Raw genomic sequence first — 19,837 nt, forward strand, 5'->3', positions numbered from 1 at the left:
CAAACCCTTTGGTCCAACACTTCTGTGCCAATCAGATAACCTAAACTGAGTTAGGTCCCATTTGCCAGTATTTGGCCCTTCTCCCTCCAAATCCTTCCTATTCAATGTATCCATCCAGATGACTCCTAAATGTTATAACTGTACCCACCTTCACCACCGCCTCTGGCAGCTTGTTCCATACACGCATCACTCTCTCAATGCAGGTCCCTTTTAAATCTTTCCCCTGTCACCTTAAACCTATACCTTCTAGTTTTGGTCTCCCTATTCCGGGATAAAGACCTTGACCAATCACCCTACCCATGCACCTCATGATTTTATGCACCTCTATAAGGTCACTCCTCAGCTTCCAATGTTTCAGGGAAAGAAGCCCTAGTCTATTCAGCCCCTCCCTATAGTTCACAAACTCCATTCCCAGCAACATCCTTGCAAATCTTTTCTGCACCCTTTCAAGTTTAACAACATCTTTCCAAATGCAGGGAGACCAGAATTGCAATTTTGTATCCAATTGGCTCACTCCCCCTAGATTCCATGTGATCTAACCAGTCTGTCATGCGGAACATTGTCCAATGTCTTGCTGAAGTCTGTATAGACAGTATTTACTGCTCTGCCTTCATCAATTATCTTTTGTCATCTTGTCAAAATACTCAATCAACTTAGAGATTTACGCTTCTTGGGGAAATATCACACTGACACAGGTTTCTGTACCCTGACTGGCTTTACTAGAGTAAAGGGAATATCAGGTTCCAAGTAATCGATTGTGATAAGATAAAAAAGAGATGTGTGAAGCTAGTACAGTAGATAAGGAGAGCAAGTTAAATAGTCCAGGCAGGCAAGAGCATGGGAGAGAATGAGGTAATACTGATAAATTAAACTATAGTTATTTCTGTGCAAGAAGCCTAACTGGTAAGGCAGATGAACTTTTGTCATGATTGGAAATGTGGGACTGGGATATCATAGCTATTACAAAAACATGGGTCAGGAAGGGGGAGGACTCAGTGTTCCACGGAATAGATGCTATTGGAAGGGAAGTGACGTTTTTAAGTGAGGGTATTCCTGGGAAAATGTCCAGGGAAGTTATATGTGTAGAACTGAGAAATAACAAAGTGATTATCTCCTTACTGGGCCTGTACTATAGGGCCCTCAAATAGTCCAGCGAGAAGCAAATATACCAGGCAATTTCCGATAGCTGTAAGAATAATCCAGTTGTAAAAGGAGGGGATTTTAACTTTCCAAACATAAACTGGGTCTGCCATAGTGTTAAGCGCTTGGATGGAGAGGAATTTTAAGTGTGTATGTGAAAGTTTTATTATTCAATATGTGGATGTTCCTATTAGACAAAGAGCAAACTTTGACCACCTGTTGGGGAAATAAGCCAGGGCAAGTGACTGAAATGTCAATGGGGGAGCAGTTTGGGGCAAGTGATCATAATTCTATTAGTTTTAAAATAGTGATGGAAAAGGATAGACTTGATCTAAAAGTTAAAGTTCTAAATTAGAGTAAGGCCATTTTCACAATATTAGGCAGGAACTTTCAAAATTTGATTGGGAGAAGCTGTTCACAGGTAAAGGGACAGTTGGATGCTGGAACGCCTTCAGGGTAAAGACAGTATATTCCTGTTAAGACAAGGATGGAAAGTGCAGGGCATGCTGGATGACTAGAAAAACTGTGATTCTGGTCAAGAGAAAGAAGGAAGCATTTGTAGGTTTAGATAGTGAATCGCGAGATGAGTGTAAGAACAGTAGGAGTATACTTGAGGGAAATCAGGAGGGCGAAAAAGTGATGTGCGTTAGCTTTGGCAAGTCGGGTTAAGGATAATCTAAAGAGATTCTACAAATATATTTATGGGCAAAAGAGTAACTAGGGAGAGAATAGGGCCCCTGATGGATCAGCAAGGATCCAATGATGCTATGTGTGGAACCTCGGGAGATTGGTGAGACACTGAACAAATATTTTGCATCCGTATTTAACGTGAAGAAGGACATGAAAGTTAGGGAATGTGGGGAAATAAATAATGATATTTGAGAAGTGGCCATATTACAGAGGAAGATGTGCTGGAGGTCTTAAAACACATGAAGCTGGATAAATCCCTGGGACCAGATTAGATGATCCCAGAACTTTGTGGGAAGCTCGGGGTGAGATTGCTGGACCCCTTGCTGAAATATTTATATCACTGACAGCCATGGGTGAGGTGCTAAAAGAGTTGAGGATGGCTAACATGGTGCCATTATTTAAGAAAAGTGATAACAAAAAGTTGGAACGATATACTGGTGACCCTGATGTCATTGGTAGGTAACTTGTTGAAGGGGATTCTGAGAGATAGGTTTAACATTCATTTGGAAAGACATTGACTGATTAGGGATAGTCAATATGGTTTTGTGCATGGGAAATCATGTCTTCATTTGCAGGCCTGAGGAACAAACTCTGTGGTACCCTACTGGTTGCAGCTTGCCAACCTGAAAAATATCCATTTATCCTGAGTCTCTGCTTTGTTTCTGGTTAGCCACTCCCCTCTCCAAGCTAATATATTACCCCTAACCTAGTGTGACCTTACCTCATGTATTACATTTTTGTGTGGCAACTTGTCAAATGTCTCTGGAAGTCTCTGATATATAAATCTACAGGACCCTAATTATCAACTTTATTTGTTACATCTTTGAAGAACTCTAGCACATTAGTTAAACACAATTTACCCTTTGTAAAACCATGCTGATTTTGATGGATTACATTGGGATTTTCCAGATGTCATTTACTACTCTATTAATAATAGATTCCATCAATTTCCCAATGATAGATGCTAAGCTAACTGGTCTATAACTTCCTGCTTTCTGCCTATCTCTCCTTTCTGAATAAGAGTGTTTGCTTGCTGAACTGCAAGGTTCATTTCCAGACGTTTCATTATCCTACTGGTTAACATCTTCAGTGGGCCTCAGGTGAAGCAATGTTGAAAATTCCTGCTTTCTATTTATATGTTTGGGTTTCTTTGGGTTGGTGATGTCATTTCCTGTGGTGAGCTCACCTCCTGTTCCTTTTCTCAGGGGGTGTTAGTTGGGGTCTAACTTGATGTGTTTGTTGATTAGAGTTCCGGTTGGAATGCCATGCTTCTAGGAATTCTTGTGCTACTCTTTGTTTGTCTTGTCTGAGGATGAATGTGTTGTCCCAGTCAAAGTGGTGTCTTTCCTCATCCAAATGTGAGGATACTAGTGAGAGAGGGTCGTGTCTTTTTGTGGCTAGTTGGTGTTCATGTATCCTGGTGGCTAGTTTTCTGCTGTTTGTCCAATGTAGTGTTTGTTGCATTACTTTTCTTTCATAATTAACCTCTTACTCTGTTTTTGTTTTGGTAACCCTTTGTCGGTCTTTAAAAGTTTCCCAGTGCTCCTGCCTGCCACTGATCTTAGCAATATGGTATGCTTTCGTTCTTTGGTCTTTTATTAAATTCCTTGCTTAGCAATGGGCACTATTTTACCTTCTTAGAACCTATCTGTCTGCAATATATATTTAGTTGGAAGGAATTGAATATCTCAAATGTCTGCTACTGTGCACCAACTATTTTATCTTTCATATTTCTGTCCAGTTCACTAGGGCCAAATCTGTCCTCATGCTTATGTAATTATCTCTTTTTTTAACATCTGAAAACTTGGGTGGGATCCAAAGTCTCTTGTCTCAAACTGAATTTGAAATGCCACCATGCAATGATCACTCTTCCTGGGAGGATCTTTTATTAAAGAGTGGATAAAGATTTACTAAGATGTTACCTGGACTGGTAAGTTTGAGTTATAAAGAGAGGCTGGGACTTTTTTCACTGGAGTGTAGGAGATTGAAGGGTGACCTTTATAAAAGTCTACAAAGTCATGAGAGGCAGAAATAAGATAGGTGAATACATGTGACAATAACACTAATTCTAAGATAGTCAACAGCTTTTACCCATGGTAGGGGAATCTAAATCTAAAGGGAATGCGTTTAAGGTAAGAGAGAAGAAATGCAAAAGGGACAGTTGTTTTTTAAGAGGGAGGTGAGTATCTGGAACAAGTGACTACAATTTTGTAATTTAATATTTGGACAGGTACGTGGATGGGATAAACAAATGGGACTAGTTTAAATCTGAAAATTGGGCGCCATGGACATGTTGGGCCGAAAGGCCTGTTTCATGCCATATGCTGTATCGGTGGTTTTCTTCTGCTCTTTGTAGTTCCTGAATGCTGCAGTGTGTGGTGGCTCGTTGAACTTATGTTCCAATACAACTTCGTTTGTGGGTATACAGTGTATTAAAAAAGAATGGGTACCTAATGAACACAGTCCGTTGATTCCTCAGCAACAAACCCAAACAAGTAGATACAATGTGTCCAGAAACTCTACTCACTCACCCCTACATCAAAGGGTGGCACGGTGGCTCAGTGGTTAGCACTGCTGCCTCACAACACCAGGGACCCAGATTTGATTCCAGCCTTGGGCAATTGTCTGTGTGGAGTTTGCACATTCTCCCCATGTCTGTGTGGATTTCCTCTGGGTACTCCGGTTTACTCCCGCAGTTCAAAGATGTGCAGGTTAGGTGAACTGGCCATGCTAAATTGCCCATAGTGTTCAGGGATGTGTTAGTTAGGGGTAGATGTATAGTAGGGTAAGGGAATGACTTTGGGTGGGATTCTCTTTGGAGGGTGGTGTGGGCTTGTTGGGCTGAAGTGCCTGTTTCCACACTGTAGGGATGCTATAATCTCTGAAATGACTGCAAGACTACTCAGACGTCTTGGCATCATGGTTGTCCACAAACTAACCAATACACTAAAACAGCAGCTAATGAATTTGAAAGACCCTATACAGCCAACAAGCAAAATTAATGCCATTTACAAAATACCTTGCAAGAACTGTGACAAACACTACATTGGACAAACAGGCAGAAAACTAGCCACCAGGATAGATGAACATCAACTAGCCACAAAAAGGCATGACCCACTATCACTAGTAAGCTTACATACAGATGAGAAAGGACACCACTTTGACTGTGACAATACATCCATCCTAGGACAAGCCAAACAGAGACATGCACGAGAATTCCCAGAAGCATGGCATTCCAACCGGAACTCTATCAACAAACACGTCGATTTGGATCCCATCTATCACCCTCTGAGAAAAAGAATTGGAAATGACATTACAAGAAATAACATCACCAAGCCAAGGAAACCTAAAACATAGAAAGCAGGCCATGACATCAGTGCTTCACTGGAGGCTCACTGATGATGTTATCTAGTGTGGTGACAAAACGTCTGAAAACAAACCTTCCAGCTCAATGAACAAACTTACATACAGAACTTCAACATGAGCTACAAATCTCCAAACTCGCTAATCTCTCTGTATATCAATGCTCCTAAGTGTCCTGCCATTTCCTCTTGTGTTTGACCCCCTAAAATGCATCGCTTCTTACTTATTTGGATTAAATTCAATCTGCGATTTCACAACCAAACTTTGCAGCAGATCTATGTCCTGCTGTATCATTTGACAACCTTCCTCATTATCCTCAACCCCATGCTAACTGTCCCTAATAAGTCCATTCTTTTTCAAGTGCAAGTAAATCCTGTCCGTAAGAATCTTCTCCAATAATTTCTCTACTACTGACGTAAGGCTCACTGGCCTATAATTTCCTGAATTATCCTTGTACTCCTTAAGTAAAGAAATAACATTAACTGTTCTCCAGTTTTCTAGGCTCTCACCTGTGGTTAAAGAGTATAGAAATATCTCTGTCGTGGCCCCAACAATCTCCTCCCTTAATATCTTGGGATAGGTCCCAGCAGGCCCTGGGAACTTATCTATCTTAACATTTCCAAGACACCCGATGCTACCACCTCCTTAATATCGACATTCCCTAAAATATCAACATACCCTTCATAATCTTAATATCATCCATCTCCTCCTTGGAGAATACCAATACAAAGCACTCATTAAGGACCTCACCCACTTTCCCTGGTTCCATTTTCTCTTCATTCTTTTGCCCTTGATGGGCCTAACTTTTCCTAGCTACCCACCTTGCCCCTAATATATATAAAATGCCAAGGGATTTTCGTTAATCCTACTTGCCAGGGACATTTTGTGGTGTCTTTTAGCCCTCCTAATTCCTTGCTGAAGTTCTTTCCTGCTTCCTCTTATATTCTTGAAAGGTCTTGTTTGATTTTAGTTTGCTAAACCTTTACATATGCTTCATTTTTTATTTTGACTAGACTTTCAATATCTCTTGTCATCCAAGGTTCCAGAATCTTGCCAGCCTTATCTTTCATCCTCAAAGGAACATCCTGGTCCTAAACTCTGATCAGCTGGCCTTTAAAAGACTCCCATATTTCAGTTGTGGATGTATTCTCAAAAAACCACCCCAACCTAATTTCTCCTGTTCCTGCCGAATATTATTGTAATTATCATTCCTACAATTTAGCACTTTCACCCAAGTTGTATGCATAACTATTTTGAACCTTACAAAATTATGATCACTGTTCCCAAAATGCTCCCTCACTAAAACTTTGAACACCTTGCCTCTTACCTAGTTGGACCATCTACCTTTTGTTTTAAGAAGTCTTCCTGGATACATCTAATAAGTTCTGCCTCATCTAAGCCCCTGGCAGTAAGGGAGTCCCAGTCAGTATTGAGGATATCAAAAGAATCAATGACAACCACCATGTTGTTTTCAAATCTTTCCATGATCTGCCTACATATCTGTTCCTGTACCTCTGATAGGAGGCTATAGCGTAACTTCATCATTTTGATTTCATATTCTTTCTTAATCCTGAGTTCTACCCAAATGACCTCGCTGGATGAGCCCTCCAAGTTCGAATCAGAGAGATGTATAGCACAGAAACAGGCCCTTTGGTCCACCTAACCCATCATGACCAGATAGCCCAACCCAATCTAGTCCCACCTGCCAGCAACTGGCCCATATCCCTCCAAACCCTTCCTATTCATATACCCTTCCAGATGTCTTTTAAATATTCCAATTGTACTAACCTCCACCACTTCCTCTGGCAGTCCATTCCACACACTCACCACCCTCTGTGTGAAAAAGTTGCACCTTAAATCTCTTTTATATCTTCCCCTCTCACCCTAAAGCTATACTCTCTACCTATGGAGTCCTCCACCCCAGGGAAAAAACTTTGTCTATTTATCCTATCCATACCGCTCATGATTTTATAAGCCTCTGTAAGGTCACCCCTCAGCCTCCAATGCTCCAGGGAAACCAGCCCTATCTTATTCAACCTCTCCTTTAGCTCAAATCCTCCAACCCTGGCAACACCTTTGTAAATCCTTTCTGAACCCTTTCAAGTTTCACAACATCCTTCCAGTAGGTTGGAGACCAGAATTGCACACAGTATTCCAAAAGTAGCCTTACCAATGTCTTGTAAAGCCGCATCACGACCTCCCAACTCCTGTACTCAATACTCTAACCAATAAAGAAAAGCATACCAAACACTTTCTACACTATCCTATCTACCTGCGACTCTACTTTCAAGGATCTATGAACCTGCACTCCAAGGTCTCTTTGTTCAGCAACACTCCTAGGACCTTACCATTAAGTGTAAAAGTCCTGCTAAGATTTGCTTTCCGAAAATGCATTTATCTAAATTAAACTCCAAATGCCACTCCTCAGCCCATTGGTTCATCTGATCAAGATCCTATTGTAATCTGAGGTAACCTTCTTCGCTGTCCATTACACTTCCAATTTTGGTGTCATCTGCAAACTTAGAAACTATATACCTCCTAAGCTCATATCCATATCATTCCTATAAATGACGAAAAGAAGTGAATCCAGCACCAATCCTCGTGGCACTCCACTGGTCACAGGCCTCCAGTCTTCTACCTTTGTGCCAGTTCTATATCCAAAGGGCTAGTTCTCCCTGTATTCCATGAGATCTAACCTTGCTAACTAGTCTCCCATGGAGAACCTTGTTGAACGTCTTACTGAAGTCCATGTTGATCACGTCTGCCGCTCTGCCCTCATCAATCCTTTGTTACTTCTTCAAAAAACTCAATCAAGTTTGTGAGACATGATTTCCCACACACACAGCCCTAATCAGTCCTTGCCTTTCCAAATACGTGTAAGTCCTGCCCCTCAGGATTCCCTCCCACAACTTGCCCACCACTGATGTCAGGCTCACTGGTCTATTGTTCCCTGGCTTGTCCTTACCATCTTTCTTAAATAGTGGCACCATGTTTGCCATCCTCCAGTCTTCCGGCACCTCACCTGTGACTATCGATGATACAAATATCTCAGCAATAGGCCCAGCAATCACTTCCCTAGCTTTACACAGAGTTCTAGGGTACACCTGATCAGGTCCTGGGGAACTATCCACTTTTAAGCATTTATGCATTTCAAGACTTCGGCCTCTGTAATATGAACATTTTTCAAGATATCGCTCTTTCCCATCGTTCTATATCTTGCATTTCCATTTCGACAGTTAGCACTTTTGCAAAATACTCGTTCAGTATCTACCACATCTCCTGCAGCTCCACACAAAGGCCATCCTTAGATTAGACTCCCTACAGTATGGAAGCAGGCTATTCGGCCCAAAAAGTCCATACCGACCCTCCGAAGAGTAATCCACACAGACCCAATGCACCCAACACTATGGGCAATTTAGCATGACCAATTCACCTAACCTGCACGTCTTTGGATTGTGGGAGGAAACCGGAGCACCCGGAGGAAACCCACGCAGACAGTGGGGAGAATGTGCAAACTCCACACAGACAGTCGCCTGAGGCTGGAATCGAACCTGGGTCCCTGGTGCAGTGAGGCAGCAGTGCTAACCACTGAGCCACCGTGCCGCCCCACAGAGGCCATCTTACTGATCGTTGAGGGGCCCTATTCTCTCCTTAGTTAACCTTTTGTCCTTAATGTATTCATATAAACCCTTTGTATTCTCCTTGCCAAAGCTTTCTCATGTCCCCTTTTTGTCCTCCTAATTTCTCTCTTAAGTATACTCTTCTAAGTATTCACTCAATCTATCCTGTCTATACCCGATATATGCCTCCTTCATTTTCTTAACCAACCCCGCAATTTCTTTAGTCATCCAGCATTCTCTATACCTACCAGCCTTTCCTTTCACCTAACGAGAATATACTTTCTCTGGACTCTCGTTATCTCATTTCTGAAGACTTCCCATTTTACTGTTGTCCATTTACCTGCGAACATCTGCCCCCAATCAGCTTTTGAAAGTTCTTGCCTAATACGTTCAAAATTGGCCTTTCTCCAATTTAGAACTTCAACTTTTAGTTCTGGTCAATCTTTTTCCACCACTATTTTAAAACTAATAGAATTATGGTCACTGGCCCCAAACTGCTCCCCCAATGACCCCTCAGTCACCTGCCCTGTCTTATTCCCTAAGAATAGGTCAAGTTTTGCGCCTTCTCCAGTAGGTACATCCACATACTGAATCAGAAAATTTTCTTGTACGTGCTTAACAAATTCCTGTCCTTCGAAACTGTTAACTCTCTGGCAGTCCCAGTCAATGTTTGAAAAGATAAAATCCCCTACCATAACCACCCTGTTATTCTTACAGATAACTGAGGTATTACACACCTTTGTCCACTCTTAGTGCAGCTCTCCTTAATCAAAAATGCAACTCCCTCATCCCTTTTACATTCCTCCTTCTGACACCTGAAACACCAATACGCTGAACACTGATCTGCCAGTCCTGCCCTTCTCTTAACCAGTTTTCTGTAATGACCACATCATAGTTCCATAAACTGATCCAGGTTTAAGCTCATCTGCTTTACATGTTGTATTCCTTGCAGTAAAATAAATTCACTTAATATTGCCAGTCCCATTATGTTTGTTATCTGGCCCTGCCTGTTCTTCCTTTGCACTTACTTGACTTAACCTCTACCTTCTAGGAGAAAGTGAGGACTGCAGATGCTGGAGATCAGAGTCAAGAATGTGGTGCTGGAAAATCTCAGCAGGTCAGGCAGCATCCGAGGAACAGGAGAATGCGTAATCCCTTCACTAGAAATAGGCTTGTGGGCCGGGGGTGCTGAGAGATAAATGGTGGTGAGGGGGGAGATGAGTTGGGTTGGGGGAAGGTAGCTGAGAGTGAGATAGGCAGATGAAGGTCAGTGAGAAGGTTATAAGTCCGAGAGGAGAGTGGAGCGGATAAATGGGAAAGGTGATGGACAGGTCAGGAAGGCAGTGCTGAGTTGGAGGCTTTTAACTTGAAAAATATGTGGGGAGGGGAAATGAGGAAACTGGTGAAATCCACATTGAGCCCGTGTGGTTGCAGGTTCCAAATGCAAAATATGAGGCAGGCATCGGGTGGTAAGGTTTGGCGATGGAGGAGTCCCAATTGAACACTTCTCATCTGACCTCAAATTCACCTGGACCATCTCAGACAGCTCCCACCCCTTCCTGGACCTCTCCAACTCCATCTCCGGTGACCAACTGACCACGGACATCTACTACAAGACCACCGATTTCCTCAGCTACCTAGACTACACCTCCTTCCACCATACCTACTGTAAAAACACCAATCCCTTATTCTCAATTCCTCCACCTCTACCACATAAAGTCTTAGAGATGTACAGCACGGAAACGAACCCTACAGTCCAACCCGTCCATGCAGACCAAATATCCTAACCCAATCTAATCCTATCTGCCAGCACCTGGCCCATATCCCTCCAAACCCTTCTATTCATATACCCATCCAAATACCTTTTAAATGTTGCAATTGTACCAGCCTCCACCACTTCCTCTAGCAGTTAATTCCATACACGTACCACCCACTGCATGAAAAAGTTGCCTCTTCGCTCTCTTTTATATCTTTCCTTTCTCACTCGAAACCTATGCCCTCTAGTTCTGGACTCCCCCACCCCAGGGAAAAGACTTTGTCTATTTCTCCTATCCATGCCCCTCATAATTTTGTAAACCTCAGCCTTCAACATTCCAGGGAAAACAGCCCCAGCCTATTCAGCCTCTCCCTGTAGCTCAAATCCTCCAAGCCTGGCAACATCCTTGTAAATCTTTTCTGAACCCTTTCAAGTTTCATAACATCTTTCCAATAGGAAGGAGACCAGACTTGCACGCAATATTCCAACAGTGGCCAAACCAATGTCCTGTACAGCCGCAACATGACCTCCCAACTCCTATACTCTAATCTTCAATCAGATTTTAAACTCTAACCAATAAAGGAAACCATACCAAACGCCACCTTCACTATCCTGTCTACCTGCAAGTCCATTTTCAAGGAGCTATGAACCTGCACTCCAAGGTCTCTTTGTTCAGCAACACTCCCTAGAACCTTACCGTTAAGTGTTTAAGTCCTGCTAAGATTTGATTTCCCAAAATGCATCGCCTCGCATTTATCTGAATTAATCTCCAATTGCCACTTCTCAGCCCTTTGGCCCATCTGATCATGATCCAGTTGTAATCTGAGGTAACCTTCTTCGCTGTCCACTACACCTCCAATTTTGGTGTCATCTGCAAACATACTACCTATACCTCTTATGTTCACATCCAAATCATTTATATAAATGACGAAAAGTAGTGGACCCACTGGTCACAGGCCTCCAGTCTGAAAAACAACCCTCCGCCACCACCCTCTGCCTTCTACCTTTGAGCCAGTTCTGTATCCAAAGGGCTAGTTCTCACTCTATTCCATAGATCTAACCTTGCTCACCAATCTCCCATGGAGAACCTTGTTGAACGCCTGACTGAAATCCATATAGATCACATCTACCGCTCTGCCTTCATCAATGTTCTTTGTTACTTCTTCAAAGAACTCAATCAGGTTTGTGAGACGTGATTTCCATGTTGACTATCCCTAATCAGTTCTTGCCTTTCCAAATTCATGTACATCCTGTCTCTCAGGATTCCCTCCAACAACTTGCCCACCACTGACGTCAGGCTCACCAGTCTATAGTTCCCTGTCTTGTCCTTACCACCCTTCTTAAACAGTGGCGCCACGTGATCCAACCTCCAGTCTTCTGGCACCTCACCTGTGGCTATCGATGATGCAAATATCTCAGCAAGAGGCCCAGCAATCACTTCCCCAGCTTCCCACAGAGTTCTTGGGTACACCTGATCAGGTCCTGGGGATTTATCAACTTTTATGCGTTTCAAGATATCCAGCACTTGCTCCTTTGTAATATGGACATTTTTCAAGATGTCACCATCTATTTCCCTACATTCAATGTCTTCCATGTCCTTTTCCACAGTAAACACTAGTGCAAAAGTACTCGTTTAGTATCTCCCCCATTTTCTGCGGCTCCACACAAAGGCTGCCTTGCTGATCTTAGAGGGCCCTATTCTCTCCCTAGTTACTTTTTGTCCTGAATGTATTTGTAAAAACCCTTTGAATTCGCCTTAATTCTATTTGCCAAAGCTATTTCATGTCCCCTTTTTGCCCTCCTGATTTCCCTTTTCAGTATACTCCTTTATACTTTTCTAAGGATTCACTCGATCTGTCCTGTCTATACCTGACTTAAGCTTCCTTCTTTTTCTTAACCAAACCCTCAACTTCTTTCGTGATCCAGTATTCCCTATACCTATCAGCCTTTCCTTCCACCCTAATAGGAAGATACTTTCTCTGGATTCTCGTTATCTCATTTCTGAAGGCTTCCCACTTTCCAGCTGTCCGTTTACCTGTGAACATTTGCCCCCCTGATGAAGGGCTTATGCTCGAAACGTCGAATTCTCTATTCCTGAGATGCTGCCTGGCCTGCTGTGCTTTGACCAGCAACACATTTGCAACATTTGCCCCCCGTCAGCTTTTGAAAGTTCTTGCCTAATACTGTCAAAATTGGTCTTCCTCCAATTTAGAACTTCAACTTTTAGATCTGGTCTGTCCTTTCCAATCACTACTTGAAAACTAATAGAATTATGGTTGCTGGCCCCAAAGTGTTCCCCCACTGACACCTCAGTCACCCCCCCTGCCTTATTTCCCAAGAGGAGGTCAAGCTTTGCACCTTCTCTAGTAGGTACATCCAAATACTGAATCAGAAACTTTTCTTGTACACACTTAACAAATTCCTCTCCATCTAAACCCTTAACACTACGGCAGTCCCCGTCTATATTTGGAAAGTTAAAATCTCTTACCATAACCACCATTATTCTTACAAAAAGCTGAGATGTCCTTACAAATTTGTTTCTCAATTTCCCTCTGATTATTAGGGGGTCTATAATACAATCCCAGTAAGATGATCATCCCTTTCTTGTTTCTCAGTTCCACCCAAATAACTTCCCTGGATGTATTTCCAGGAATATCCTCCCTCAGTACAGCTGTAATGCTATCCCTTATCAAAAACCTCAGTGCCCCTCCTTTGTTGCCCGCCTATCCTTCCTGTAACATTAATCTGCCAGTCCTGTCCATCCCAGAGCCATGTTTCTGCCATTGCTATGATATCCCAGTCCCATGTTCCTAACCGTGCCTTGAGTTCATCTGCCTTCCCTGTTAGGCCCCTTGCATTGAAATAAATGCAGTTTAATTTATTAGTCCTACCTTCTCCTTGCCTGCCCTGACTTTTTGACTCGCATCTGCTCTCAACTGTACCAGCCTCAGATTGATCCCTTTCGTCACTATCTCCTTGGGTTCCCGCCCCCCCCCCTCCACCTTACTAGTTAAATCATCCCGAGCAGCTTAGCAAATGCCCTGCCAGTATGTTAGTCCCCTTCCAATTTAGGTGCAATCTGTCGTTTTTATACACGCCACCTCTACCCCAAAGGAGATTCCAATGATCCAAAAATGTGAGTCCTTCTCCCATACGTCAGCTCCTCAGCCATGCATTCATCTGCTCTATCCTCCTATTCCTGCCCCCACTAGCTCGTAGCACTGGGAGTAATCCAGATATTACTACTCTCAAGGATCTCATTTTTCAATTCCTGCCTAAATCTCTGAAATCTTCAAAATCTCAACCTTTTCTCTTCCTATGTTGGTGGTTCCAATGCGGACAATGACCTCTTGCTGGCCTCTACCCCTTGAGAACATTCTGCACCCTCTCTGAGACATCCTTGATCTTGGCACCAGGGAAGCAACACACCATTCTGATTTTTCGCTGCTGGCCACAGAAGCGTCTGTCTGTACCTCAGACTAGAGAGTCCCCTAACACAATTGACCTCTTGGAACCCAATGTACCCCTTGTTGCATTAGAGTCAGTCTCAATACCGGAAACTTGGCTGTTTGTGCTACGTTTGCCCTGAGAATCCATCAGCCCCAACATTTTCCAAAACAGCATACTTGTTTGAAATGGGGATAGCCACAGATGGCTCCCACACTAACTGCCTACTTCTCTTGCCTTTCCTGGATTTAACCCATCTATGTGACTGTATCTGCGATTTTTTTTTTCTCCCTTCCCTATAAACGCCATCCATCACATATCGTTGCTGTTGCAAATTCCTCATTGCCTCTAACTGTCTCTCCAACTGATCCATTCGATCTGATAGGATTCGCAACTAACGGCATTTATTGCAGGTATAATCCACAGTAATCTGTAAACTCTCCTTAAACTCTCACATCTGACAAGAAGCACATATCGCTCTCCTTTAGACATTTTCTGCTCCTTCACAATCTACAGACCCAGAAAATAACACCGTCTTATTCCTTTACAACACACTGCTCCAGTTAAAACTATTCACTTATCTGTTTCTATGCTGTGACTTCGCCCAAAAAAGATCAGTTGTGAATTTCACTGCTTGTTGATTTTCCCAGATGCACTCCAGTGTCCAGCAAATTCAAACAGCAAAGGCAGTAACTGTGCAGGTTCACTGCTTTGTCAGTTTCTTTCTCTCTTTGTCTCTCCTGCACTTACCTCTCCCTTTTTAAAACTGCTGTTGTTTTAACTTTTTTTTTCCAAAGGTTCAAAACAATGCAACAGCATATGAAACAGTAATTGCTACTCCTGGAATTCGAGGAAATCACCTCCTAACCTAAAATACATCAAAAAAGGAACAGCTGTTACAGCCAGAAATTTTTCTTGTCCTCCACCTTGGATTACTTTTCTATTCCCAATTCCACCTTGGAAAATCCCAGATGACCTCCTTTTTCCAAGATCGTAATTTCCCTTCCCACGTGATTGACAATGCCCTCCAGCGCATCTCCTCCATGTCCCACACCTCGGCCATTGAATCCTACCCCTCCCAACACAATATGGACAAACCCCGGTCTTCACCTTCCACCCCACCAATCTCCATATATATCACATCAACCTCTGCCACTTTCGCCACCAGATAAATTTTTCCTTCCTTGCTCCTATTAGCGTTCCAGAGAGACCATTCTCTCCGTGACTTCTCGTCAGATCTATGACCCCCACCAGCCCACACCCCAATCCCAGTGCCTTCCTTTGCTACTGCAGGAAATGCAAAACCTGCGCCTAAATCCTCCTGCCACCTCCGTCCAAGGCCCCAATAATCTTTTCACATCCAACAAAACTTTACCTATACCTCACCAATCTCATCTACTGTATCCATTGCATCCCATGTGGTCTCTCTACAGCCGGGAGACAAGATCCAACTTAATGATCATGTCAGAGAACATCTCTGGGACACCTGCACCAACCAACCCCACTGCCCCGTGGCTGAACACTTCAACTCCTTCTCCTGCTCCGCCAAAGACATGCAGGTCCTGAGGCCTCCTCCATTGCCAAACCCTTATCGTCTGATGCCTGGAGGAAGACCTTGGGACCCTGCAACCACATGGGATCAATGTGGATTTCACCAGTTTCCTTATTTCTCCTACCCCCCAACATTATCTCAGTCCCAAGCCTCCAACTTGGCACTGCTCTCCTGACCTGTCTGACATCTTTCCCATCCATCCGCTCTACCCTCCTCTCTGACCTATCACCTTCTCCCTCACCTTCATCTATCTATCTCATTCTCAGCTACCTCCCCCTCCCAACCCTGTCCCATTTATCTCCCAGCTCCCCTGGCTACAAGCCTGTTCCTGATGAAGGGTTTATGCCTGAAATGTCGATTCTCCTGCTCCTTGGATGCTGCCTGACCTGCGTTTTCTCAGCACCACACTCTCAACCTTAACCTCTACCTTGTCCTCAGTCACTTTACGTGCTGACTGACTTTGCTGGTTCTCTCCCTGTTCCGTCCACAATACTTTAAATCTTCCTAAGTGGTAATAACAAACTCCCTACAAGGATATTAGTGCTCCGCCAAATTAATGTGCGACCTGACCGACTACAGGTCCCTTCTGCCTTGGAAGAGATGCCAATGATCCAGATTTCTGAAGCGCTCCCTCTTTCGCCAGCTCTTTAGCCACATGTTAACCTGTATTAATATTTCTCACCTCACACGATTACACCCTGTGCCAGAAGATCACAACCCCAGAGCTCTTACTTTTCAACTTGGTACTGAACTTCCTAAATTCTCATTCTACGGAAGTAATCTCTCTTCCTGTCTATGCCATTAACACAAATAAGGACCATGGCTGCTTGCTATTCACCCTCCCCTATCAGAATGTCCTGTGCCCACTCTAATATGCCTGACCTTGAAGCTACAAGACCGTTCAGAGGCTATGAAAGTGGCAAGTATCTCACTCCCTTGCACCCGAAGGCTTGTCCACCATCTGGAAGGTACAAATCAGGGAATTATAGAATGCAGTACGACTCTAACAATGTACAAAAAGCTCAACACCATCCAAGCTAAAGTTGTCAGTTGGATTGGCATCTCATTAACCAACTTAAGCATTCACCCTCAACACTGCTGATGCACAATGGCAGCAATGTGTGTTATCTAAAAGATGCACTGCAGCAACTCACTAAGGCTGCATCAGCAACATCATCCGACTTATGACCTCTTAGAAGGACAAGGGCAGCAAATACCTGGGAGCAGCACCATCCGCAAATTCCCTTCCAATTTGCAGGCAATTGGGACTTGAAACTGTTTCACAGTTTTTTTTTTAATTGTTGGTGAGCCAAAATCTTGGATCTTTCTTCCTAACAGCACTGTGATTGTCCCCACACTTCAACCTGTAATAGGGTTAGAGTTCAAGAAGGCAGTTCATCACCAGCATCTCGAGGGCAATTATGTATTGGAATAAATGCAGGCCCACAGAGATGTTGATATCTCGTTAACTAATTAGAATTCTAAAGTTCCACCTCCAGTAAATTGTCTTTAAATTGGTTTGCTGTGATTAGAGGTACACTCAACTGAATCTGAGTCTTCGGGTGACATGGCCGGGAATTCCCTATCTGAAAAATGTTGCCCGTATATTCCTCTCTTTGTATTCCCTATTATCTCCACACTTGCTGTATTGAATCCAGTAATTTGTTTTTCTTAAACAGTAACAGGAGCATTAACAAATTGTCATTAAACTTTCAAAATCCTACTATAATGCACAATCTTTGTTTTCCTTCAGTGTACCATACAACTGAGACAAAATCAATTTCATAGAAGGAGGCCATTTGACCTATTGCTTAAAGAATTGCGGTAACGACAGGAATCGCCAATAGTCCTTCAACAGCACTTTCCAGACTTGCAGCTCCTATCACCTAGAATGACAAGTGCTTCAGATTTATTTGAAATCTCAAGCTTTCTGAGTGCTGCTTCTTTATCAAGTGCAGTAACTTCACCTGACGAAGGAGCAGCACTGCAAAAGCCTGTGATTTCAAATAAACCTGTTGGGGCTATAACCTGGTGTCATGTGACTTCTGATTTTGTCCACCCCAGTCCAACACCAGCACCTCCACATCAAGTGCAGCAGGTGCTTGGCAGTGCCACCTCCAAATTGTCCTCCAAGTTACACCCCCTTTTTCTTGGAACTTTATCTCTATTCCATCATTATCACTGTTCAAATTCTCCGACTCCTCACCTAACAGCAGTGCAGATGTACCCACACTACATGGACTGCTGCAGATCAAGAAGGTGGCTCTCCACCACCATTTTGAGCTTATCAGCTCCTATAAAAGAATTTTAAAAAAGAGATGTTATCTTGTCGCTTGTTATAGCATGATTTTCTTGTAACACAGGTTTTTAGGGAAAATGCAACTTTGCAACTGCTTTTGTCTGTTTCTATGTTAGATAATCCAAGATGATGCTGTTACTGATACTGTACAGTCTCGTGGCAAGCTCCCAGAAGGGAGGCAAGCTGCTTTAAGTACAGGGACCAAGGTAAGAGTATTGTTAACTTTGGCAATTTCTTTGGACGCAGGTTTTCCTACATTGTTGATATGGTTGTTCACAAACATCATAATCATTCATACAAGATTTTCAATCAAATTATATTTACAGCATCAGTAACATAAATGTACTATTGAAGTAAAGATGTTTCACTTAATTGGCATAGACAGAATAAAGTCATCATAATATTTCTTTAAATTACTCAATTTGCAACATTTACAATCTGATGATCTAGTCAGTTTTTGTTCTCATTTAGAAATTAAACGATCAAATAACTTTAATGAAGCAAACTAGGTAAAGGTACAGTGGAATTTTGTGGTTTATTTTTTAAAAAATCATTAGTTTGGATTCTGAGGAATTGTTACAGCATAATATTAAAGCAGAATATTGCTTGCAACACAAACTTTACTTCCCCCTCTACAGAGGCTGCTAGACTTGCTGAGTTTCTCCAGCATTAAGATTTTATTTTTGTATAATATGAGACAGAACAATGTACCTATTCTTTTGTTTACTGTCAAATTTTGTAATTCAAAGTTGCTTGATTGAAACTATCTGCTCATTCCTTCCAGCCAGTTAGGTCCCATTTTATTACATTATTTACATAATTTTTCTCAGCACAACCACAAAATGACTGAATTAGCAGGCATTGATTATGTCACTAGGTGGCACCAAGATGTACCACATCTTGAATCACATTTGACTTATCCAACAAATTAATTTAAATAAATTTAAGTTTCAAGCAGACTAGAATTGTTAGGATTTGACTATAATTAAAGATTTTGCAGTACAGCCTATTCTTAATTAAATGTTGGTGAATTCAAACTTACTGATTTGTAGATTTTTGGTGTCTGATGCTGAATAATCTATGCTCAGTAAAGGATTACATTTTATCCAGTTATACTCCAGCCTTCATGAATTTCAGATGTGACATGAGGCTGAACTCTTCTTTTGTCACTTTTGCTTCTATGCCCACTTCTTTAGGTCCTTTTTCCTCACTTCATTGACATTTTCACCCATATGCAATTTTATCCTTCCACACAGACACGACCCTTTGGTCTCTTGTACGCTTTTAATCTTTTCATCAAGAACTGTGAGCACGACATCAAACTTCTGAATTTCTCTGCTCTTGTCACATATTCTAACATGACTCTTTCTGAATTTACTATGTATGGTCTCAGGTCTGATCCTGGCATTGTTATCAATCCAACATTTTAAGGGTGGTGCTGTTGTCGTCAAGCATACTAAACTCTACCTTGCAGAGGCTGAATGCCAGCAATACTTCCTATCTCCTCCAAACCATGACCCAACTATTGAAGATTAAGGTGCATGGGATCCACAGCGACTTGACCATGTGGATTCAGAGTTGGCTTGCCCATAGAAGACAGAGGGTAGTAATGGAAGGATGTTTTTTAGGTTGGAAGTCTGTAACTAGTAGTGTTCCGCAGGGATCAGTACAGGGACCTTGCTCTTTGTGATATAAATGACTTGAATGAAAATGTAGATGGGTGGGTTAGTAAATTTGCAGACGATACAAAGATCGGTGGAGTTGTAGAAAGTGTAGAAGCTTGTCGAGGATACAGTGGTACATAGATCAGTTGCAGATATTGGCAGAGAAATGGCCGGTGGAGTTTAATCCGGATAAGTGTGAAGTATTGCGTTTGGACGATTAAACGTTAAGGAAAAGTATACAGTTAATGGCAGGACCCTCTTCAATTTTGATGTACAGATGGATATTGGGGTTCAAGCCCATAGCAC

General features: G+C 42.5%; 1 protein-coding gene across 5 annotated transcripts in view; it reads left to right on the plus strand.

Moving 5' to 3' along the window:
* The window catches only part of cep43 (centrosomal protein 43), a 103,498-nt gene that overhangs the window by 47,577 nt on the left and 36,084 nt on the right, over positions 1 to 19,837 (plus strand). For 4 of the 5 annotated variants that reach the window (XM_060830999.1, XM_060831000.1, XM_060831002.1 and 1 more), the window contains exons 11-12: positions 9,865 to 9,930; positions 17,984 to 18,073. In XM_060830999.1, coding sequence (XP_060686982.1) covers positions 9,865 to 9,930; positions 17,984 to 18,073 — 156 coding nt within the window. The remainder of the gene's footprint in view (positions 1 to 9,864; positions 9,931 to 17,983; positions 18,074 to 19,837) is intronic. The other variant, XM_060831001.1, reaches the window with a different exon arrangement.

The sequence above is a fragment of the Hemiscyllium ocellatum genome, chromosome 10 (genome assembly GCF_020745735.1).
Source record: "Hemiscyllium ocellatum isolate sHemOce1 chromosome 10, sHemOce1.pat.X.cur, whole genome shotgun sequence".
Lineage (NCBI taxonomy): Eukaryota > Metazoa > Chordata > Chondrichthyes > Orectolobiformes > Hemiscylliidae > Hemiscyllium > Hemiscyllium ocellatum.